The 26,372-nt window shown below is 37.0% G+C and overlaps 2 protein-coding genes across 6 annotated transcripts in view; one reads left to right on the top strand and one right to left on the bottom strand.

The window, feature by feature from the left end:
- The window catches only part of LOC127871207 (uncharacterized), a 617,936-nt gene that overhangs the window by 536,658 nt on the left and 54,906 nt on the right, over positions 1-26,372 (bottom strand). The window lies entirely within an intron of this gene.
- LOC127871210 (uncharacterized) lies at positions 10,817-19,420 on the top strand. 2 transcript variants are annotated; one of them, XM_052413957.1, is made up of 5 exons: positions 10,817-10,939; positions 12,123-12,338; positions 14,856-14,986; positions 16,353-16,818; positions 18,811-19,420. In XM_052413957.1, exons 4-5 carry the CDS (start codon positions 16,399-16,401, stop codon positions 19,150-19,152), a joined length of 762 nt encoding a protein of 253 aa, XP_052269917.1. In that variant the 5' UTR covers positions 10,817-10,939; positions 12,123-12,338; positions 14,856-14,986; positions 16,353-16,398; the 3' UTR covers positions 19,153-19,420. The 2 variants fall into 2 exon arrangements, with proteins under 2 accessions (XP_052269917.1, XP_052269918.1); XM_052413958.1 differs by lacking the exons at positions 10,817-10,939; positions 12,123-12,338 and having other exon boundaries at positions 14,783-14,986.

Here is a 26,372-nt window from a genome sequence, read left to right as displayed (position 1 = left end):
AGTAGTTTTATCAATAAGAAAAGTAAGAGAATGTTACCTTTTCATCTGAAAACTGTTTATTTTCGTGTTAGATTGGTAGACGATTTCCCGCAAAAGGTTATAAATCTAACCTCCTTTTGAAGAACGTTGCTTACATCTTTAACAAGTAATAATATTTAAGTCGAGACGGCAAGTTGGGTCGGTCTCAACTGAAATGAGATTTGAAGGGATTTTTTCACAGATTTTGGCATGCATTAAAGTTCACCATTAAATGCGTTATATTGATCAATTTAAACATTGGATCTAAAAAGCTGCAATAAAAAACTAGAATAATAATAAAAAAAAGAAACCCTCAACAGGGCTCGAACCACTGACACCAGTGAGGAGTAAAAGTCTAAGGCTTAGACCACACGGGCATCCGTGCTCATAAAATGAATGATGTATTTTAAACTTCATATAGCAATCCTCGTAGTGTCACACAATATAACGACAGCAACAGAACTATCCAAATTAGTAAATCGTTTCGCGTTGCAACTATTTGCAGCAATTATTTTCAGGTTTGTAAATCGTCAAAAGATGCAAATATTGGATTTTTAGAGCATGTTAAATGTTCAGTATTACCGTTTCCTCACAAATATCATAACTACAACGAACATTTGCGTATCTGAAACCATTTTTTGTAATTTGTCAAATTACCAAAACGTGAAAAGGCCCCTTATTATTATAATACACTTCAACACCGTTATTTCGAACACCGATAATCCGAAGTCACCGTTATTTCGAAGTATTTTTCAGGTCCCGATTTTGGTTCTCCTTTGTTTAATGTAAAATTTCATTGTTAATCCGAACTTCGTTAAACCGAAGAAATCGTTAATTCGAAGTGATTTAGTCGGTCCCAACACTATAATTCGCACCTAATTATCAATCTTTAATCCGAAGTCAAAACTGCAAAATAAGGTGCGTAATTTCACACCTTTGTCGTGGCGCGTAAAAAGCCGATCATTACACCTTTGTCGTCTGCGCGAACGCCGTTGTTCAGAGATACATCGCGTATTAGTTTAAAAAAATGTTTAATTTCCGAAAATGTATTCATATGTATGTATGTCTGATAATTTGTGCTATTCTTTATATTTTATATGTTCTGTAATAAGACAAATATAAAAACAAGAAAAAGAATCGTTTTGTTCCTCCGTTTGTTACAAGTGGAAATCTATTTGCTATCTGACTAGTTTACGCTTTTAAGTAAGCGTGTAACAAAACCACGCGAATTCCACAACGTTTCATTTTTACAGAATCAGAAAAGTCTTCTGTCAAATGTTTATTTCGAATTATCGTTAATCCGAAGTTTTTTTAACGGTCCCGACGACTTCGAAATAACGGTGTTGAAGTGTACATGTATAGGTATGTTTAATTAAATGGTGACTGCAAAATTGCGAACCATCTGTTCTTTTTTCTGGGTAGGTTTTATTACGCCACATTTGTCGTGTATTTACATCGTCGATACTCACGTTCGGTAATACCTGCTATTCATCTTGAAATCGGTGTATGTTGAATTTTGCCTCGCTCTTGGAAAACTGGTCTTGATTCAAGTGCGTAAAGCGACGTCCCAGATTAGCCTGTGCAGTCGGTCTGTGATTAGCCTGTGCGGGATTATCTAGAACGAAATTTTACGCACATGCATTAAGCCTCGTTTACCCATAGCGCGGCGCAATTCTAATGGCCGTTTTCAAAAAAGTTTGGGACGTGCGGAATACGCAACATACCGATTTAATGCAACGGCATTATGAGGTAAGTCTACAAAGGATATATGCTACAAGCACACATCTATACAAAATCCAGATATATTTTCCGATTTGCTATGCGGTTTGTTGGCATTTTGTTCGGTTAACATTTTCTTGTTCAAAGTTTATGTTTAGTGTGTTTACGATCTGATGCTTTATGTAGAATCTAATCGGATTCTTAATACACACAAAAATAAAACATACAAAACTGGGACAACTGGACATAATGCACGTGCTTCCAGCACGTGGGCTAGGTGTGGTTCCATTTTTTTGCACGTGGAAATGTTGAAACGCAATTTAATTCTATTTTTATTTAAATTTAATTATTTTAGGAGGGTTCTTACATAAGGAAAACATAAAATTAATTTACAAAACAATTAAGCTCGTATGAATATTCAGGAGCGCAATCGCGCACTTTGTATTTTACAGACTTAGTAGTCACTACCTTTCTCACTTGTTAAAGCGTCTGATCGTCACGGATGAATGATTTTATCGTTAGCTTGCACATATTGTAGTCAAATGATCACATGTGAAATTTCAAATAAATATATTCACTCATTACTGAGCTATGTTAGTTTTAAAAAGTATTGCGTTAGAAAAACAACAATTGTTGTAAATGGCGATATACATGTTATTCCGATTTAATTTCAATATCATAATCCTAGGTAAATTTTTGCACGAGGAAAACATAACAGTAATGAAAGAAAAACAATATGGCTCGTATGGATATTCAGGAGCGAAACTGTTCAATCGGCATGTTGCAAGCCGGTCAATTATTATGACGTGTAAGTTTATGCGTTTTACTTTTCACATTGTTATTATTTAACGTTGTACGAGTTTGCGAATTTGATCTTTGAAGTAACGTTTTAAATTTGGTAAGTTTTATTTTATTTTTTTCAATTTCAATTTAATTTTCATGTATTATCAGATATGTGTAGAATTATCCATGGTCGAAATTTAAACACAAGCCGTTCAAAAATAAGGGAGCTATATTGATATGATAAAGTGATGTATTAGAAAAGTCTAAAAGTGTACTCGAAGGTTGTTGATAGAAACAGGTTGCCTTTATTGTGTGTGTGTTTTCACTGAATATAAATATATGACCAGTCTGTAACTTTTTACCACCTTCTCAGAGAGTTCTCTGGATTCTAGCACAGTGTGATGCCTAATTGTTATCATTTGCCATGGACAGCCTAACTGACCAAAAATTTATGATCCAAGATAAGAATCCTTCTATCTGCCAGCATGCACATGTGTTTCTGACCTGACTGATAAGCCCCTTTCTAAACATTGTGGCAGTTGTGTGAGCTTCCACTGGGCTGTGGTACAGTGAGGCAGTACAATTAGATACAACACATGTATTAGTTTGTTTTCAAAACTTTGTGATATTTTGGTTTTATTAGTTTATACTATACTTATATCTGAAGATATGTCGGGAAGATAACACTTATGGTAAGTTAACTTTTTAATCTTTTAAATTTCGTTTGATAAATTGTTTTTGTTAGATGGGCGCTTTAGCGCCCGTCTAAAGTACTTAGTGTGAAATTCAGGTCGATACGACTAGGGATGATTAACCCAATACCCGATTGCGTATCCGCGCAAGAAAGAGTTGTATAATTTATGCAAGAGGTTTGAGTTCTCCAATTATGTGTATTCACAAATGGCAACATTATATTAATATCGTGTTACATTCAATATTTTCGAACGGTGTTTTATAGAAAAGAATCAATAAACAATGATCGTATTGTACGTGTCGCGTAGGAGATTGTTTATGAATGATTAAAATAGTCCACTTTCTGCTGCGTGTGCGTGACGTAGTATTTTCGCTCAGCTCATTCATAAATCTGAGGCTGGCGATAAACAAAGGGGAGTCCGTGTGAGAATAACGCAGTAGTATAAGGTTACGCTTGTTTATATTCACAGGTCTCAATTAATAATACGTTGACCACGAGTTCAACAATTATTACAGGGATACGATAGACAACATAAAAAAATGTTTCATTATCGCTGAAACTGTTAAAAAAACATTTAAATATTACAATAATATTCTCTAAAAAATGTAGTCTTGCTGTTTTGAAATAAGGTTTGGAATTTTGTTTTCTAAATAACTTAATTCAAAACAAAAGTTTAATTATAGTGTTTTTGACTTGTTAGTCGCATATTTACCGCATTATAATGTGTGTTATAATAGGCAAACCATACATTAGTAAAATTCAATCTGCCTTCGCACATATAAGGAATGGGTCAATTAGGTGCTGCGTTTCCTTTGCTTACTTCAGTTAGAGGTCAATTATTTAAGTAATAGCAATCACAAGGCTCCGACTTCAAAGGAATTGCGGAGCTTTCTTACATAATAAAAGTCGTAGTCGCATGGTATTTGCGTTTTGCGTCCTATTTGGTCACGTGGTTCTTTTTCCCGGTAGTTTTGGCATTCATGATATATGAGGCTATTAATAGATGCGTCTGTCGATAAACAAAGGAAAGTTTACGGGTTATAACAACGCAATAGGTTACGCTCTCGCATACAACTCAATGACGTAGTACAGGTCGTAAAATGAGAGATTCGGGAAAAAGTTGACGCTTATTTATATCAAAGACCCATATTATCTATAGGTCTTTGTTTATATTCTCAATGTATAAAACGTTGAACATAAGTTCAACAATAACTTCAGCGATACGATAGACAAAAAAAAGTTTCATAATTGCTAAACCCGAATATAACAATTTATAATAATAATACGAATGCAATAGCATAAGGTTAGTAGAAGGTTAAGCTTGTTTATATTCACAATTCTCAATACATAGACAGTTGGATATGAGTTCATGAATTACTACAGGCATACTATAGGCAACCTCGAAAATGCTTTTTAATCGCTAAAACCGAAAACAACCTAATCTATTATATTAAATATATTTATAACAATAAATGTCTTTTAAAAATGTAGTCGGCGTATACGCTGACTTTGAAATAAAGTTAGCAATTTACTTTTCTAAATAATTAAATACAATTAAACAAAAGTTTACCTATTGTGTTGTGTTTTTCACTTGTAAGCTGCATATTCACCGCATGAAATGTGTGTTAGCATTGTCAAACCACACATTAGTGTGAGTAAAATAAAAAATATACTACGGGAGAGCACTTCATATGTGTCCTCATATGCCTTGTTATGAGTATCTTTCTTCACTATCGAAATATATCGTATGTTTATATTTGATTTAAACGCAGTTTTGTTTCGACACATTTAAATCACACGTCAATAGCGCCGTCATGCGAAAATGGGTCTTATGCGTTTCGGCAAGCGTTTGTTAAACCCAACATGTGCTTTTGCGCAGTCAGGCCATAGGCGACGCTGTTCGCTTTAAAATCACTCAATATGTTATGTTTCTCCTTACCAGAAGGAGTGATAGCTGAGTGGGCTATTTATATGATGGGCGCATATGGAATAAGACCCATTTTCACATGACGAGGGTCATTACAAATCTCATTGCGAATTGAAAATGCCACATTTAAGAACAATCCTTTTTGATACAAAATTGAATTGAAAATAGCAAACTTGTTAATTATGGCAGCCTATCCACACATTAAGGAATGATTTCCAGACGTGCTGACCAAGTACGGCAAACATTGTGGTATGATACTTAAACGATTTTCTCTTATCGTGACACTATACTATTTCGCTAATGATTGTTTTCTCATCTTGGAGGCGAAAGTGAAATTCTGCGAGATGGATTGTAACGCGTAATTGTAACAGGGCCACAATTTGTGTCGTTTGAGCATACAGAGAGTAGTCCGGAATTCCTTACACTGAACAGTGCTACATCCTTTGAATTGAGCACATACGCAGTGATGTTGCAAAAATTCAGAGGTTGTATCTCGAATCAGCTTATTAAATATTCGAAAATATTCATGCGTGTCTGTTGGCGTTATGTAAAAGTCACTAAGATGAAAACTGAAACAGCTACGCCTAAAAGCGCACGAGTGCTCTATACCTATGTTTATGTTAGCGTTGTTGACACCGTGTTCGGGTAATAAGTAAAGCATAAACAGCAATGTTAATATACTTTTATTCCTCCATATACAAGATACGAAGATTGTTGTATATTTTGAATTTGTATATGGTGTCAAAAATCAAAAGTTTTGTACACGGAATTTTCATTATGAATTTATATTCTTGGTGAGATAGTCATTTGATATTAGAAAAAAATATTCCTTTAATATGATGGTTCCTGCAAATTTTCTTTATATTAAGTTATCATTACCATTTTCATCATACTTTCTATGCTTTCAGAACTTCCAAAAAGCATGTTGTTTTTATTTTGTCTTAGTTATTTCTATTAAATAATAAGGATGATAAAAATGCACACAAAACTCGACCCGTGCGCTATGACACACACTTTATAAAGTTGAATGGCGTGTGTTCATTTCAAACTTGCGATTGATTTTCAAAAATGAATTGCGTGTTAAATTATGCAATAGCGAACATCTTCAGTGCCTTCAGCGCTTTGATTTATTAATGCAATTCTCTCTGTTTTAATTTAATTCCTTTTTGTGGTGTTAAAATATGAAAAAAAAATTGGTATAATTAAAACTCACGAAATTAAGACATTTTCACGGGATATATGGTAGGTTCGCGCAAAATGTGCCCAAACCAAGATATTAATTATGGGTTTTAGCTGCACATGTTGGGAGTTGTTTTATTTACGCTCGATTGGTAATTGTCGGCTCGGGTACTACTTACATGTACCCCGGGTACGGTCAATATACATAAATGTACCCGTTATTTTAACACTAAATCGGCCGTTTTCGGCTATTAATTTAAATTAATTATTTTTACTTTTCTGTTAATTTTCTGTTAAATGGCCCCTGTATATTATTAAAATCTATAATCAAAAAGCATTTTGATGCAGTTTTTTTAAAGAAAAGTTTGTTTAAGATATTAAGCAATATCGTTTCACGGTAAAATGGTCTAAGCACGCTTTACGACATCGGATTTTGTGCGGGAGTACAACTCGGGTACAGTCTTATATCGACCAGTTATGTTAAAGTATATTTACCGTGCCTGGGGTACACATGTACATGTACGTATACTAAAGAGTACAAGGGGTACATGTAAGTAGTACCCGAGCCGACAATGAGTTACCAGTTTAGTTACCAGTGTATATTGAAAAATACAGCAACTGCACTTCTATAATGTTTGCTGATTTAGGAGAAATTATATACTTTAAAGTTGATTAATTTGTTTTTTTTTCAAGTGCTCTATACTGGTTGATAATGAAATTTTCAAAAACATTTAAGATAGTAAGAGAACAAGTTCCTGGCTCAAGTTCATTTGAGAGTTTCATAACTATTTCGAGGATTTGTTTTCTGTTTTAACAAAGACTGAGAAAGGATTACGAAGATTTAATTTAAAACGCTCTCTACAAAAGTACACAGGAGGAATAACTTCCACAAATGGAAAGGATGCTATACCTGTTATTTCTGTTCTACAATATTGTTTTGCGCATATCGATACATCACAGGCTTGCAAAAAACTAGCACTTCAAATTCAGAAATAAGTATTGTGTGACAGTAGTGAAGAAAAAGAAGACTGCCTATCGTCGTTTGAACTGTATAAGCTTGTTTCAAAAACAAGGTTCCACGATGCAGACATTCTTTATCCCAAAATGCCATCAAATTTCCCATGACACGGTAATGAAAACGATTATTCAAAACCAACACTTCAGAGCCAGTCTCTTTTTATGCAGCGATCAGGAAATCACACTGAACGAGGAATTGTTTGTGCAGTTATACAAGACTCTTAACTGCCCAAAGAAATATGTCAACACGAAAATCTCATATGAGGAGGTAAGAGCGCTTACCATCGCGAAGAAACTTGATGCAACCCAGAAAAGTTGCGTTAGAACTGCAGATCACAGGAAATGGCTCCCGTCGGAGTCTGCTGTATTGAGACTTGCACAGCTTATGAATCTACAGATTAAATATCTAGAAACAATGGGAACACACAATGCTACACTACCAAACTTCTTACAAAGTCCCTGTCTCAGAAAAATCTCAGCTGGTGAAATAGAATATGACTTTGGACCAGAGTCAAGTTTTCAAACTCTGACAGACAGACCTGCCTGAATTCATTGCTCCACCAGCCCGAAATAAAAGACTCTTAGACATTACACCTCAAAGTGGAAAACGGCGGAAACGCATACTTACGTCCACACCAAGGCGGTGAATAGCACAAATTTTAAAGAAACAAAGTGAAATAAAAAAATCAATTAAAAATCCGGTTTTGAAATAAAATCAATTAAAATGATGTTATTATATTACTATGCAAGTTTATATTTATATTTTAATTATAATTTGTTAAACTAAATAAATACAACTTGTAAAGCTGCATATTATGCACTGTTGAAAAAACTCAATTTATTCCGAAATTGATGTCTTATTCCAACTTCAAATAATAGTGTGTTATATATTGGTATTGCCATTTGCTTGTATATATATAATCTATTACTTAACATTCTATAACAGTACTATAACAGTACTGGGTCACGTCACGTCTGTGACAAAGCTCTAGTACGAATACTGTTGTCATGTTGTTTGACGTGCTTTTAAACTGAGCCGCGTATTGCGAAAACGGGTCTTATGTCTTAGGAGTTCCGAGTTCCAACTTGTTTTCTTATTTCTCATAATCTTTGTAATTGTTATCAAGACTTTTCTTTTTTCATTTATACGAATACTGTCGTCATGTTATTGGACGTGCTTAAATAAACAACTTTTGAAACTGTATAATTAATTTTGATGTTATTGTGTTATATATCATTGACACAACTCTTAAATTGTATTGTATTATATCATTATGCTATGTATTATGGGCCGGAGGCCTTGATTTACTCAATAAACTGTTCTGTTCTGTTCTGCAGTATACTATTTTTATGTTATTTTTAACATAGAAGAACATAGAAGAAATTAAGAATAATGGAAATGTATCAAAGTTTGATTACCGCGCAAACTAAGCATTGTGAATTTTGATTCATTGTGCCAACTACGTCTATCACTAATTGAGCGTCTGTGGGTGTTTTCTCATACTACATTTTCATCACTTGTTAGGTGATTTTTTATTGAATGCTAAGACAATATTGTCATGAGCATATAAACGTTCATACTGACTTCACTGTACATATTGGGTATTGCCGTTTACTTGTATTAATTTTATAAACATATTATTCAACAGAAGGCTAATGTACAGTAAACAATTTAGAAATATGAAAATGTATCAAATTTATATATGTACGAGTGTGAGAATTTCGTTTCTTTAATATTGTGTATTATTCAATTATCGTTTTATTTTCAATTTTCTGACATCGTTTAAATACATAAAGCCTGAAAATGATTAAATCTTGATAAATGTACTCTGCAAACAAGAAAGGTAAATCTTGATTTTGAAGGTTATTCTGATTCTGATTTCTATCTCCAGAAACTTATAATTGAAATTATTTCTTTATTGGTTTCATAGAGTATCCATTTGATATGTGTTCAAATATCTTAAATGTGATTATATAAAGTGTATTATTATGTAATCTTGTTTTGATAGGAAGTTCCCATTTAAATTACATATTTTGTGTTAATTGTTAAAGACATGCATTTAATAATCCTATTGTGAAATAAATATATTTAACAGTTCATATAGCTTTTATCACTGACCACTGATATCAACATCTGGAATAGAGCCCAGTGAGAGGGTAATTAATTACCTAGGATTCATGCCTCTGTGGTCTGTGGTCATTATCAATTTGTTCAGGGCAATTCATGCTGGTTTTCTAACGGTATCAGACACTACCTGGTTGAGTAAGCGAAGTGGTAAAAAGTTACAGACTGTGACCAGCACTCTAGGAAAACGGCGCTTAATGCATGTGCGTAAAGTGTTGTCCCAGATAAGACTGTCAGCTAATTAGACACAACACCTTCCGCTTAAACTGGATTTTCCTTTTTTAACGAAAACTTGCATAACAGCGGAAAGAGTCGTCCCTGATTAGCCTGTGAAGTCCACATCTGGGATTACACTATACGCAGCATATTCATTAGTCCCCATTTTCAAAGAGTGCGCCTCATTTTTTTCACCTAGCTCGATTTTGTTCACATAAAAAAAGCTATACTTCATTGTAAATCAAATAATAACATATGCATGTCAGAATAGATAGTCATCGCAAAGTATTGTTACGTTACACAATGATATAATGTAGACACGGAACCATTTAAGAAATTTGGAATGTTTACAACTAATCATTAATAAAATAGATGACTAATTAATATATTTAGTCCAAAAGTCTTACGATCTTAGTTTTTGCTTGTACATGTAATTGTATTATCCGAAAATATGTAAACATTTTGCCATGAAATGCGAGAATACAATTTAATATATAGCCACGAATTGCTAGAATACAGGTTACATTATTTGAATGAAGGATTATCGTATTGATGTTTACTGTTATTAAACGTGTCTACTACCAAAATTTATTTTTATAATGATTTGTTATATGCTAAAATTTTTACAATAATAACGGGAATATTTATTTAAAAAAATACATTCATCAGGAATCAAACTTTGTTCTGGTGAGGTAAATCAATCGCACAGGGCGATTCAGAGGCCTAAAAGTCACTACTAAAATTTCACATTCTACACGCTGTCATTGAAACGCCGGGAGGTCACTCGTTCGCTCCCTTCTGTGGGAGCGTTCTGTCTTCATCTCCCAAAGACACAGAGTGAAACCAAGAAACGGACTCGAGAGCGTTTCGATAAACCTGGGGCAGTTTACGCAATCGAGCTAAAATAAATATGTTTAAACTAAACGCTGTCAGTAATGCAGAATGTATTGTTCTTAAAATTATCGACGATAAGAGTTGCAAATGCTTCATCATTTTATTCATTGTTATTGACTACTATCCATATACGAAGCGATGTCTAGAGTGAAATATATCTACATTTATTTGAATCTATGACTTTCTTTTAGTTATGAAAAAACGTTTTTGGTTTTTGGCTTTTAAAATGCGGTTTCGTTACCAAGGTAATACCGACATCGAGCCAGGCGCTCATACTTAAGAAAGGCGTACTGACGGAGGATGAAGTGCGACCGACGTCGTCGGGACATTGGCCGGGATCTCAGTGCTCTGTGCCGACAGGTGTGAGGTAATAATGAAAGTGATTCTGATGATTATGCGGATAATGATGGAGATAGTGTTGATGGTGTTGGTTTTGGTGGTGGTGATGATGATGATGATAATGATGATGATGATTATGATTAACGAAATACTACCTCTACTTCAACATCAACAAATACTATCACTATTACAACCGCTGCCGCTACCGTTGCCGTTACCACTACAATCACCACCACCACTATAACCTCTGCCACTGATACTGCTAATGCTAATGCTACTGTTTCTGCTTCTGCTGCAACTACTACTACTACTACTACTACTACTACTACTACTACTACTACTACTACTACAACTACTACTACTACTACTACTACTACTACTACTACTACTACTATTACTACTACTACTACTACTACTGCAACAACAACAACAACAACTACTACTACTACTACAACCACTACTACTACTACTGCTACTACTACTACTACTACTACTACTACTACTACCACTACTACTACTACTACTACTACTACTACTACTACTACTACTACTACTACTACTACTACTACTACTACTACTACTTCTACTACTACTATTACAACAACAACAGCAACAAAGCAACAACAACAACAACAACTACTACTACTACTACTACTACTACTACTACTACTACTATATTACTACTACTACTACTACTACTACTACTACTACTACTACTACTACTACTACTACTACTACTACTACTACTTCTACTACTACTATTACAACAACAACAGCAACAAAGCAACAACAACAACAACTACTACTACTACTACTACTACTACTACTACTACTACTACTACTACTACTACTACTACTACTACTACTATATTACTACTACTACTACTACTACTACTACTACTACTACTACTACTACTACTACTACTACTACTACTACTACTACTACTTCTGCTACCACAACAACAACAATAGTAACAACAACTACTACTTTTATTATTGCTACTGCTACTGCTGCTTTTGCTGCTGATGATTTATTTGCATGCTGCTGTTGCTATGTTTATAAATCGGGTCCCCTATGCGCGTTACGTACTAATAACAACTACTAACAACTTAAATACTATATACAGTGTTATATTGTATCAGTTTAATGTCAGTATAATAACACTCAATGTGCGCTTGTATTTTTATATGTTAATGTTTTTCGTTCCAAGATCAGGTCCCCAGTACGCGTTCCGTACCCCGGCCCACTGCAGCATCGTGACCGTCTACAACTTTGGGCAGGGGCTTGTGGGCGGGGGAGAGACATGCCGGACCCGGACGCTATGCACGTCTTTGGGCGCGAGTCTGCGCAGCTCTTCAAGCATCAACCGCTACCGAGGGGTTACACCAGCATCCTCGCATTCGACCCAGACTCGAAATCTTATCAGGTAACCGAACAACGAAGTGTGCCCGACTCGCAATTTGATGATGGCGTCATCATGTTGACGTCATATAGTTGTTATTTCAACGAAATTCCATATTAACTTTTGTTCAAATGTAAAACAAATCGACGAATATGCTTAAAATGGTATTATTTTATTTACACATCTAATTTTGGGAGGAAAGGCGAGGGCACAACAAGATTATGACGAGCCTCATTCTCGGAGACGGAAAGCTGATATTTATGTTTATGCATAAAAATCGATCCCAGCTAAGCTTGTGCAGTCCGCAGCTAATCAGTGACTAAACTTTCCGCTTTTTTGGATTTTATCGTTATTTAAAACGAATTCTCTTCTGTACGAAAATTAAATTTATGCGGAGAGTGTCGTCCCTATTAGCCTTTGCAGACTGCACAGGCTAATATGAAATGGCACTTTACGCACATGCATTAATCCTAGAATGAGGCTTTAACACGTTTCGGTAAATTGACAAATTTAAAAAATGCTTCAGATTCGCAAATGTTCGTTGTAGTTATGATATTTGTGCGGAAACATTAATACTGAACATTTACCATGCTTTAAAATATCCATTGTTTGACGTTTTAAAAACCTGAAAATTATAAAGCGTTGCAACGTGAAACAATTGAATAGTTTGTTGGGGTCGTTATATTTTGTGATACAACGAGGATTGCTTAAAAAGAGTATAAAATTCACTACCCATTGTATGAGCGCGGATGGCCGAATTGTCTATGCGATAGCATTTTACGCCAGGGATCAGTGTTGCGAGCCCAGTTGGGGGTTACTTTTTCTTTCTTTAATTTTATTATTTTCTTTTACTGGAGCTTTTTAGATCTAATGTATAAATTTAGCAATATAAAGCATTTAATGACAAACGTCATAACATGCCAAAAATCTGTGAAAAGGCCCTTTAACACTCTTACCTTACTAAAGCACAATTTCTATTCTCAAAGTGGCGTGCGAAGGGTGGGTCTGGTTCCTCCATGGAAGTTGATAAAGTGGACAGCCGGCCCACTTCCGGTCGGTGTCGGCCCTTTACCGCCGGGCCTGACAGATCGTCCATCTCTGCAAAGGTAAATGGTCGGTAATTGAATACAGCCCGTCTTATAGAACATCATACGACACATATTTAGCCCTGGGAAAACCGGCCTTAATGCATGTGCGTAAAGTATCGTCCCATAATAGCCTGTGCAGTTTGCTAGATGTTCGATAATTCTGTTACTGCCTTTAAACAAAACATGCCATACAATCACAAAGTGTCATCCCATATTAGCCTGTGCAGTTTGCTAGATGTTCGATAATTATTTTACTGCCTTTAAACAAAACATGCCATACAATCAGAAAGTGTCGTCCCAGATTAGCCTGCTCGAACTGTACATGCTTATCTTGGACGACACTTGAGTTTACGCTCACAAAAAGCCCCTTTTTTCCGAGCGGGTTTTATCTTTAGTTACGGTGCAATTTTTGATGAAGTACAAAAACACGTCTTAACCTCTTTGATAACTTTTCTTTCAATAATTCTATTAAATTCCTATCAATAGTTTACACTCCCTTTATTTAAAAATAATATTTATGATTGATGTCTATTAACGGTGAGTATACAATTAAGCCGTCACTGTAATTGTCCGTACAATATTTGATAATACATGACCAAGGTACCTTTTGAACACCTTCGTAAATTTCGTAATTTTAATAATAAATGTGCTTCTATTTATTTTGCTGGTTCGTTTGGGGCACATTTTACAATTGTGTTATGAAGAATCTTTGAATTGCGCAAAGCTTTTGAATTAAAGCACTGAATTAAGTCGTATGCCTGCTTCGCCGTTCCCCTTCAAAAATCGGTGCATACCTTGTAATTTAGACAAACTCGACATGTTCACATTCAGATATGTCACTGGTTCCGAGCATGTTTCAGTTCAACACATTGCCTTTCTTATAAAAAACAACAACATGCGATGACGTCATTTGTATCGATTATTATTTTCTGACAAATATTTTTTGTTTCAATAAGTACAGCAAGTACGACTCTAGACAACATTAATGACATACGTTATAGGCTGTTGATTGCAAATAATATACATGCATAATCATTCTAACCGCTCACAATTTAAAAAAAAACACGACAAGCACGAAGCAGCTTTCGACCAGCAAACAGGAAATAACCGCTGCGATTACTTTAATCAGTCAGTCTGTAGGATTTGTCGCAATTGGTTGAGCGATATATAAAACTAAACATAATAGCTTACAGATAAATTATACTGTTTAGTGCAGACAATTACAAGTAAATAAATAAAATACTGATATGTTCATACATTTCATTGTTTTGTATATTTTGACATTTCCCAGTTATTATGCAAACTCGACGGTATAACAAACACCAATATACCTTACTTTGTTATCACGATTTTGTGATTATAAAAACTATGTTTGGGGAAGTAAGCTGACATATCAGCAGCCAATCAGTCCTTTCCAGTACCAAAAGTTACTCGCTCTTGGTTTTCGGCCCAGTACCCTTTTGCTGGACCCGGACTGCGTGCATGACGCCACCAGCCACCATGCGCCGCGATCCCGGAGAGAGAGCCCACAGAAACCGGACGCACATAGCGGGACCGCGGAACGGGGCGCTGTTGATCAGAGATGTAAGTATCACGTGTCATAAGTCAATGTTTGCTGTTCGCTATAAATCTTTCACACGGTATTCTATGGGGTGTTTGTGTATCTTTTGTTCGCTATCAGGTGATCGCCAGATCTATGTTGAGATCACTTTTCTATCCATCGGATGCTAGGCAGGAAATATAACTGCAAAAACAAACTTCCCTTTTTCCCATCCCCGATGAAAATTAACATGCCTCGTTCTTGGAATTCTAGGCCCCATGTAAATCCGCCTTACCTGGATTTACGTTAAGATGACATTTCATTTTTAACACAAATTTCCTTAAAGCGGATTGGATTTGCTTAACATAAAAAACAACAACAACCGAATAATTCTAAACCGTTATGTAGTCCGTTATATAGTCCAATTAAACTACATTCTGAAAAGAATATATTTAATGAAATTTTTAAAATAAAATTTACAATTTTATTAATAATCGTCAAAAGAAAATAGATGTAATGTTTTAATAAAACCAGTTCCAAGTGAGTGTCAAATGTATCAAATATTAATTACCTTAAACCATTGTTATTATACGAAAATTACCTCTGTCGACGATGACGCCTTGTAATTTCAATAATAATAAATTATCAACTCATGCTTGATGTCGTTATTTTTAACAAAATGAGTTCCACGTGCACGAAAATGTTTTGACAGCTGAGCACAAGAGCTAATCGTAACATTATTTTAAATTAACTGTGGTCATTGTCGGCTCGGTTACTACTCAAATGTACCCCGGGTACTCTTAAGTATACTTAATTGTACCCCGGGTACGGAAAACATACTGAAACGTAACGTTGAATTCTAACGCTAAATTTGTTGTTCTCGGCTATTTTAGTCAAATAAACAATATTCATATTTATGTCCATATCCTGTGAAATGGCATAAATATTATCGAAACTCCAACTCAAAAAAGCATGTCGAGGCAGGTTTTGTTCAAAGAGATGGGTTTTTTTTCGTATTTTGTAGCGCGTTTTACGACATCGAATTTTGGGCGGGAATAAATTTTCTCAATTGGTCTAAATTTTCCGGATACGTGTTAGTATATTTTCCGTAGCCGAGGTACATTTGGTATACTTATGAGTACCCGGGGTACAGTTAAGTAGTATCCGAGCCGAATATGACCAATCGAGCCTTAAAAGAGGAAATGCATTTTTTTTCTCTTTTAACGCAAGTATTTGAAATAATCTCACGTTTTTTTTCCCACGCGTTACCATTTAATATGTTTGCCTCATGTTGATATATGCCCGCTACTTTAAATCGTATGACCGTTTTTTTCTTTAACAATTTAGTTACATATGTATTTTATTTCCTGTTTTATGTCCCTTAAGCCGGTCCCGCCCTCTCGGTTTCAGTGACGCGGCAACGCCGGATGATCAAGCTTGCCCGGACGCGAATGTAATGCGCAGTGACAACATCGACCGGATCGCCCCCAGTCTGCACATGCGCAGTGACAACATCGACCGGATCGCCCCAAGTCTGCACATGCGCAGTGACAACATCGACCGGATCGCAACAAGTCTACACACGCGCAGTGACACAGCGACCGGATCGCCACAAGTCTGCACATGCGCAGTGACAACATCGACCGGATCGCCCCAAGTCTGCACATGCGCAGTGACAACATCGACCGGATCGCACCAAGTCTGCACACGCGCAGTGACAACATCGACCGGATCGCCCAAAGTCTGCACATGTGCAGTGACAACATTGACCGGATCGCCCCTAGTCTGCACATGCGCAGTGACACAAACACCACCCAGTCGGCCGAACGCCGCAGTTTTCAGTTTCCGGAACAACGAAAACGTGTCCCACTCGGAGGTAAAATTGTAAGACTCCACTTGCACGACGCATTGTGTGACATTCTATGTCGACTTTTTTTATTATTTTCGCAAACAACGTAACTTATTTAGAAACTGTACCTTATAAGTTGTGTGATGTTAGTGAATACAACGAATTTAAGTTGTATCTACCAGCTACTGATACTATAACAGACGTTCGATAGGTCATTGTCGGCTCGGATACTACTTACATGTACCCCGGGTACTCATAAGTATACTTACATGTACCCCGGGTACGATAAATAAACTAAAACGTATCCGGGAAATTTAACGCATAATCGGCCGTTGTCGGCTATTTTGTTTTTAAGTATATTTACATTTATGTCAATTGTCTGTAAAATGACCTCTATATTATCGTAACTCATACTCAAAAAGCATGTTCATGCATTTTTTTTAAATATAAGTTTGTTTAAAGGGTCCGTCCAAACATATTTTGTCATGTCATAAATGTATTGAAGCTTGTCAGTAAATGCGTTATATTGATAAATTTAAATATTGGAACTTAAAATCTCTAGTAAAAAAACAAGAATACAATTTAAAAAAAGGAAAAAAGTAATCCTCAACAGGGCTCGAACCACTGACCCCTGGAGTCACGGAGTAAAAAGTCTCCCGCCTTGACCACTCGACCATCCACGCTCATGATGCAAGCGGATTTATGTTTTACCTATATAAGAAATCCTCGTAGTTTCCCAAAAATCTGTTGGACGGCCCCTTTAAAATAATCGGTAGTGCGTTTTACGACATCGGATTTTGGGCGGGAATCCAATACGGGTACAGTCTAATATCGACCGGGTACGATTAAGTATATACCGTACCCGGTGTACATGTAAGTATACTTAAGATACCCGGGGCACATGTAAATAGTACCCGAGCCGACAATGATCAATCAAGCATAATTGACACTCGATTGGCCAATTTAGACTGTACCCGTGTATTATTCCCGCCCAAAATTCGATGTTGTAAAACGCGCTACGGATTCGAAACAAAATTCTCTTTAAAAAACTCCTTAACATGCTTTTAAGGAAGAAGTGTCGATAATATAGAGGCTATTTTACAGAATATTGACATAAATATGAATATAATTAATTTAAAAAAAATATAGCAGACAACGATCAATTAAGGCTCGATTGGTCATTGTCGGCTCGGGTACTACTTACATGTACCCCGGGTACTCTTAAGTATACTTACATGTACCCCGGGTACGGTAAATATACTAAAACGTACCCGGGAAATATGACGTTAAATCGGTCGTTGTCGGTTATTTTTTTTATATTAAATTATATTCACATTTATGTCAATTTTCTGTAAAGTGGCCTCTATATTATCGAAACTCATACTCAAAAAACATGTTGATGCAGTTTTTATTTAAAGAGAAGTTTGTTTAAGATAATCGGTAGCGCGTTTTACGACATCGGATTTTTTGCGGGAATACAACTCGGGTACAGTCTAATATTAACCCGGTACGTTTAAGTATATTTACCTCACCCGGGGTATATGTAAGTATACTTAAGAGTACCCGGAGTACATGTAAGTAGTACCCGAGCCGACAATGACCAATCGAGCTCAATTAAGCGTAAGAATTCCCGGGCACGTGTTATTTTATTTACCGTACCCGGGGTACATTAAAGTAGTACCAGAGCCGACAATTACCAATCGAGCATAAGTGACACAAATCATAAAATGTATTATAATTGCAAAGACGGACCTTGATGAAATATTTCCGTCGTACTACGTAGATAAAAAATGTCTATAAATAAACTACATATGTACTAGGTAACTACAATTACAACTGTTGCTTCTGCTAGTACTGCTTGTATTACTCATATTAATAACTATTAGGAAAATTAAATAAAGAATGCTTCTACAATAACAATCAGTACAACTTTAATACTACTATTATTGCGTTTAACGCTTTTGCTGCTATTGCTACTTCTACTACATCTACAACTACTACTTATCAAATCACGAACAGGTGCAGTACCTAATACAGACTCAACTCGACGTTCCTGTACGAAGTATCCAGTTCGATCCCCTCGATATCCGGTCGGCGCGACACGGGGTCAACTCCCGCTGGGTCGTCGAATTTTGTACTATAGCGGATATGGCAAAAGCTATACAGCCGGAACTTCAAGTGGGCACGGACCGGCTGGTGTTCTACCCGCATGATGACGTCACTACACGCGAAATCGCTGCCTATAGAAACTACATGGAGGTTGTTAACGCTCATGCAGTGATAGCGGCGTCGGCTGATAACGCAGTGCGCGGGAAACTTAAAAACGCAGTTTCCAGCGGTCGACGTCACTCACGACCTTAAAGATACTATGAAGATATGAGCTAATTTGAATTGACTTTGAAATCATGTCATTATGCTAATTTGTGTCGTTTGGTATATGTACCATAGCGTGTACCAATAATGACGCGATTTTTTGAGTCAGGTTAAGATTCAAGAGGGATAATTTCATTACCGTCATTTTAATTCAACCATCCACATACATTAAGGTACATATACGCTTCCTTTTTTTAGTTTCAGTTTTTGTTTGTTTTAAATACTGTGAATATAATACATGTATTGATAATAATAACTTCTAACTTATTGATTCATTTTCCACTTAAAACACAAATTATATCATGTATATATGAAACAGATTTAGAACAAATATAAATAACTTTCATTTCCAGATATTTTAGTTTAAGGCCCTTTCTTATCAAATAACGTCAGGCAAATTTTGTGGTCGGACGTACCAACTGACAGACAGACATGATGATGGACAGAGGGTTAGCCTACAGCCACCATTATCAGAATACATTTCTGAACACAAAGTCGTGTGGTTTCGGATCCATACTAACAAAACAATTTATGTGATTTTGTAATATTATATACAATACACAAATGTGACAGGACGCACATAAATGTTATATTAATACTATAAAACAGCATGTTAAGTATGTCTGCAAAACGAGATTTTGGTACAAAATATATATTCATATCTTATTATGTACCATAATATCTTTTCCTTTGGTATTCAAACTATAAGCCATACATACCAATTTGTTTACACCCTATAAAAATAACAATATATATCACACCATCTACAAAATATTCTCTCATTGGCTGTTTGACGTCACATGATGAACCCATATATTCTATATGGTGTCAGTAGACTATATGGGGCAGTAGAAATATAATAATACTGGTTATATGTTACCATAATTGTTAATTTGATGAGTTGGAAAGTAGTTGGGGTGATATAATTGTTACAGGGTTAGTTACTGGTCCGATACGGGATAAACGGTTCCGTGGAAAACCTTCGGTCTCGCCCCGAAATGGTTTCCACAGAACCGTATATCCCGAATTAGGTCCGTAACTAACCCTGTAACTACGCCCCGATATGGTTTTCCACAGAACCGTATATCCCGTATCAGGTGTGTACCTAACCCTGTAACTACGCCCCGACATGGTTTTCCACAGAACCGTATATCCCGTATCGGATGCGTACCTAACCCTGTAACTACGCCCCGATATGGTTTTCCACAGAACCGTATATCCCGTATCAGGTGTGTACCTAACCCTGTAACTAACAGGTCTTAATGCATGTGACAAGTGGTTTCCCAGTCAGGATACTTTCCGCGTCAATTGTATCAAAATTAAGACTAAAAATGTTGCCCCTGATTAGCCTGTACGGACTGCACTGGATAATCTGGCACTTCACTTTACGCTGTACGGACTGCACTGGATAATCTGGCACTTCACTTTACGCTGTACGAACTGCACTGGATAATCTGGCACTTCACTTTACGCTGTACGGACTGCACTGGATAATCTGGCACTTCACTTTACGTTGTACGGACTGCACTGGATAATCTGGCACTTCACTTTACGCTGTACGGACTGCACTGGATAATCTGGCACTTCACTTTACGCTGTACGGACTGCACTGGATAATCTGGCACTTCACTTTACGCTGTACCGACTGCACTGGATAATCTGGCACTTCACTTTACGCTGTACGGACTGCACTGGGTAATCTGGCACTTCACTCCACGCTGTACGGACTGCACTGGATAATCTGGCACTTCACTTTACGCACATGCATTTAGTCCCTGTACGGACTGCACTGGATAATCTGGCACTTCACTTTACGCACATGCATTTAGTCCCTGTACGGACTGCACTGGATAATCTGGCACTTCACTTTTCGCACATGCATTTAGTCCTTGTACAGACTGCACTGGATAATCTGGCACTTCACTTTTCGCACATGCATTTAGTCCCTGTACGGACTGCACTGGATAATCTGGCACTTCACTTTTCGCACATGCATTTAGTCCCTGTACGGACTGCACTGGATAATCTGGCACTTCACTTTTCGCACATGCATTTAGTCCTTGTACAGACTGCACTGGATAATCTGGCACTTCACTTTACGCACATGCATTTAGTCCCTGTACGGACTACACTGGATAATCTGGCACTTCACTTTAAGCACATGCATTTAGTCCCTGTACGGACTGCACTGGATAATCTGGCACTTCACTTTTCGCACATGCATTTAGTCCCTGTACGGACTGCACTGGATAATCTGGCACTTCACTTTACGCACATGCATTTAGTCCCTGTACGGACTGCACTGGATAATCTGGCACTTCACTTTACGCACATGCATTTAGTCCCTGTACGGACTGCACTGGATAATCTGGCACTTCACTTTTCGCACATGCATTTAGTCCTTGTACAGACTGCACTGGATAATCTGGCACTTCACTTTTCGCACATGCATTTAGTCCCTGTACGGACTGCACTGGATAATCTGGCACTTCACTTTTCGCACATGCATTTAGTCCCTGTACGGACTGCACTGGATAATCTGGCACTTCACTTTTCGCACATGCATTTAGTCCTTGTACAGACTGCACTGGATAATCTGGCACTTCACTTTACGCACATGCATTTAGTCCTTGTACGGACTGCACTGGATAATCTGGCACTTCACTTTAAGCACATGCATTTAGTCCCTGTACGGACTGCACTGGATAATCTGGCACTTCACTTTTCGCACATGCATTTAGTCCCTGTACGGACTGCACTGGATAATCTGGCACTTCACATTACGCACATGCATTTAGTCCCTGTACGGACTGCACTGGATAATCTGGCACTTCACTTTACGCACATGCATTTAGTCCCTGTACGGACTGCACTGGATAATCTGGCACTTCACTTTACGCACATGCATTTAGTCCCTGTACGGACTGCACTGGATAATCTGGCACTTCACTTTAAGCACATGCATTTAGTCCCTGTACAGACTGCACTGGATAATCTGGCACTTCACTTTTCGCACATGCATTTAGTCCCTGTACGGACTGCACAGGCTAATCTGGCACTTCACTTTTCGCACATGCATTTAGTCCTTGTACAGACTGCACTGGATAATCTGGCACTTCACTTTTCGCACATGCATTTAGTCCCTGTACATACTGCACAGGCTAATCTGGCACTTCACTTTACGCACATGCATTTAGTCCCTGTACAGACTGCACTGGATAATCTGGCACTTCACTTTTCGCACATGCATCAAGCCCAGTTTTTCCCAGAGCTAGGCTCAAATGAACAATTCAAACTTGTCCCTCAACATTGTTTCATTCATAAAATCGTACATAAAAAACAAACACAAATAATTACAATCACAAGAAAAGAACACTAGCTGTGATTATTTGATAAAGTAAAACTCTTTGGTTGCTCACTTGTAAAGATTCCCAAATAAAAAGCAATAGATACAAAACACTTGTTGGAAATGGTGAGTTATGCAATTCATTATGAATATGAGTTATCCCATATATTTTACCGCAATGAAGAAAGTGGGCATTATACACATATTGATACAGGAAAGTTTATTTATTTACCTAATTTAAGAAGACGTAAATTGCTGAATATGTGATTTATCAATTTTATTATAATAGCACACCAAGCAATAATCTAAAGAAAAATATATGGATGAAAATAATACTTATACTTGTATCAAACAGGGCTAGAATAATTTGTATTTTGTAAAAACTACTGAATTGCGGCAAGGTTTAGCATTTGATAATATCTACCATTATCATTCCAAAAAAATTATTGCCTAAAGGACAAACAATATACGTGGGTTTCAACTCCTCAAAATGCTCTATACAATATTTATTTTGGGCAATATTTTGGGTTTAATGACATAATGAGAAATAACAACCATAGCCAACCAACTATTTTCTTTACATATCTTACTAGCGTGATTAGTGAATAGCAGAAGCATTAACATGTCATCAAATGTTTAGGTATATATATATAGTAATCTTGCTCTTGAAGAAAAGGCGTAATAATGTGTGTGTAAAGCGTCGTACCATATGAGCCTACGCAGTCCGCACAGGCTATTTAGGGACGACACTTTCCTAAATACAGGATGTTGCTAAGAGACTTCCTTACAAAAAAACTTCACATATATTACGGAATAACTGACACTGCCTTCAGTTCATGTAAGATTTAGGTTAATATATATAAGCTAAAGCAATAAATTGAATGTTCATGAACAATATTGGCAAGTTTCAAGCCGCTCGCACAGGTGTTTGGTGCGTGGCCTATTCACTAAAACACTATCAATCACTTTGACAACATGAACATACAAAAATATGATATAATATATGCGATCATATATAATTCATCACAATTTCTTTTTGTCATGGTGATAAACAATGTTATTTTATGACTTATTGAGAGTGTTTTAGTGACTCGGTTACGCGCCAAACACCTGTGGTGGCTTGGTATGATGCACAAAATACAAAACAAAACAAAACAATGCCCAGTCAACAAATAATATCCTTAATAAGGGAAAGAAATCACCATCCAGCTTTAGACTTAAGCAGGGCTCTGGGATAATTTGGCTAGATGCAAGTGCATTAAGTGTCGGCCCAAATTAGCATGTGCACTTTGCACAGTCTTAACAGGGATGACATTTACCGCTTTCATGATTTTTTTGTTTAAACAAAAAATCTTATCCGTGCAGAAAGCATATTTCCTGAATAACCTGAGCAGTCCTGTGACGACACTAAACACACAATGCATTAAGCCTGTGCAGCCCTGGGACGACACTAAACACACAATGCATTAAGCCTGTGCAGTCCTGTGACGACACTAAACACACAATGCATTAAGCCTGTGCAGCCCTGGGACGACACTAAACACACTATGCATTAAGCCTGCAGCCCTGTGACGACACTAAACACACAATGCATTAAGCCTGTGCAGTCCTGGGACGACACTTATCACACAATGCATTAAGCCTGCAGCCCTGTGACGACACTAAACACACAATGCATTAAGCCTGAGCAGTCCAGGGACGACACTTATCACACAATGCATTAAGCCTGGTGGTCCCAGAGCCATGCTCAATTTAATCGATTTTTTGGACACAGTATCCTCCCTTGCAACTACCCTCAACTAAGTAGCCTTCCTTGCAACTACCCTCATCTAAGTAGCCTCCCTTGCAACTACCCTCAACTAAGTAGCCTTCCTTGCAACTACCTTCATCTAAGTAGCCTCCCTCGCAACTACCCTCAACTAAGTAGCCTTCCTTGCAACTACCCTCATCTAAGTAGCCTTCCTTGCAACTACCCTCAACTAAATAGCCGTCCTTGCAACTACCCTCAACTAAGTAGCCTTCCTTGCAACTACCCTCAACTAAGTAGCCTTCCTTGCAACTACCCTCATCTAAGTAGACTGCCTTGCAACTACCTTCATCTAAGTTGTCTTCCTTGCAACTACCCTCAACTAAGAAGCCTCCCTTGCAACTACCCTCAACTAAGCAGCCTTCCTTGCAACTACACTCAACTAAGTAGCCTTCCTTGCAACTACCCTCAACTAAGTAGCGGCTCATCTGTATACGTGTAAGTTATTCACATAATTATTTTATTCATATACCGGCATCTAATATTATTTTATTTAACATTTATATGTTGTTGATTAAAGTTTTTGTCAAGTTTCTTTTTTTCAGGAACACTCATTTTTAAATGTGTATCTTTTAATATTCAAGATTATGGTATTGCTTGGGACGATCATTGAACTTATTGCTTAAGATGGTCAGCACACTGCTCATGATTCTGAACTAATAGGACTTACACCATAATAATATGTCCTTTAAAGATTGCTCAGAAGTCGTATATTGAAGCGACGTAACAATACCCTTATCGTCTGTGCTCTTCGGAAAGAGCGTTAGCCATATTGGGAATTCTTTTCGAAGACGGAAATATTAAAGATCAGTACACACTGCCCAATACGATAATGCTATATACAAACTGACCACAACGAAAAGCGCTATACATTAGGAAAACCCTGTACAAGAAACATTGGTGTAAAAATATTAGAGTGCAAACATTATGTAACTTTTCAGGATCTAAAAAGCGTATCACAATGTCAAGTTCTTCCGTTTTACGGAGGATCTCTTATCTGGATCGGAATCATTCGTTTTGCTTAATGTGTACATAAATCTGCAACTGCCGTCATCAAATTCCGAAATTCAGCTGCGTTTAAAATACGGGAGGCGGAAAACTACAACGGGCGAGGCATGGTCAGGGGTGATAACCCCAAAAAAGGGTTAGGGTAAGGGTTACGGTTAGGGGTCGGGTTAGGGTTAGGGTTGGGTTTAAGCTAACCCAAACCCTAACCCGACCCCTAACACTAACCCAAACCCTAACCCTAACCCTCTAACCCCCCTTGCGCAATACCATACCATGCCTCGCCCGTTGTAGTTTTCCGCCCCCCCTTAAAATACAACCGAGCATTTCGTTTCTTATTAAATCAACGTTATACGACAAAATATAACGTTGAAATGATGTAGTTTTTTTAGCGTTGAAATGTTGGTTATTACTATTAGGATCATGTATTTGTTATGGTTAAACTTTATTTTAAGAAGTATTCTTTGATTTTAGCATGTTTGTATCTTTCATTACATAATGATTATTACAAGAAATACGTCATGCTTTCAAAGCTTCCCAAAGCCATTCTTGCATTCGCTCGTAAATGTTCGGATATTGTCGCGGGAAATTTAAATTGGTATATCGGCCCACAAAACATAAAAACGAGCATTTTGTTTCTCGTTAAATCAATTTTACCAGACCAAATCTAGCATTGAAGTTTTGCTAGTGTTACAAGGAACACGGATTGTGTTATGTTTAACTTTAAATTCGTTGATTTCCAGCATTTACGGATCTTTATGGAAAATTAAAGACGATTTACCGTTGATCATTATTAACGCGGGTTATTAATTGATTATTGCCCATGTGCATGTTATAATCTGCAATTAATACTTAGGTGACATGTTGCGTGTATATTACAAAATGGAGCCTCGTTCTGGAAAAAAGGCCGTTATGCATGTTCGTTAATTGCCGTCCCAAATTAGACTGTGCAGTTCGCACAGGCTTATCAGGGACGACACTTTGCGCTAACACAAACTTGTCTTTTATAAAAGACTGCCTTTAAATGCAAAATTGCATAAAAGCATTAAG

The sequence above is a fragment of the Dreissena polymorpha genome, chromosome 3 (assembly GCF_020536995.1).
Source record: "Dreissena polymorpha isolate Duluth1 chromosome 3, UMN_Dpol_1.0, whole genome shotgun sequence".
In the NCBI taxonomy this organism is placed as follows: Eukaryota; Metazoa; Mollusca; class Bivalvia; order Myida; family Dreissenidae; genus Dreissena; species Dreissena polymorpha.
Note: the sequence above shows the minus strand (reverse complement) of the source record. Positions and strands in the feature narration are given on the sequence as shown.

What these genes read in the sequence shown, in the direction of transcription:
- LOC127871210 (XM_052413957.1), top strand. Translation starts at nt 16,399, where the DNA reads ATGCGCAGTGACAACATCGACCGGATCGCCCCCAGTCTGCACATGCGC. An exon ending in AAAACGTGTCCCACTCGGAG is followed by an intron (nt 16,819 to 18,810) that starts GTAAAATTGTAA and finishes AATCACGAACAG; the next exon opens with GTGCAGTACCTAATACAGAC.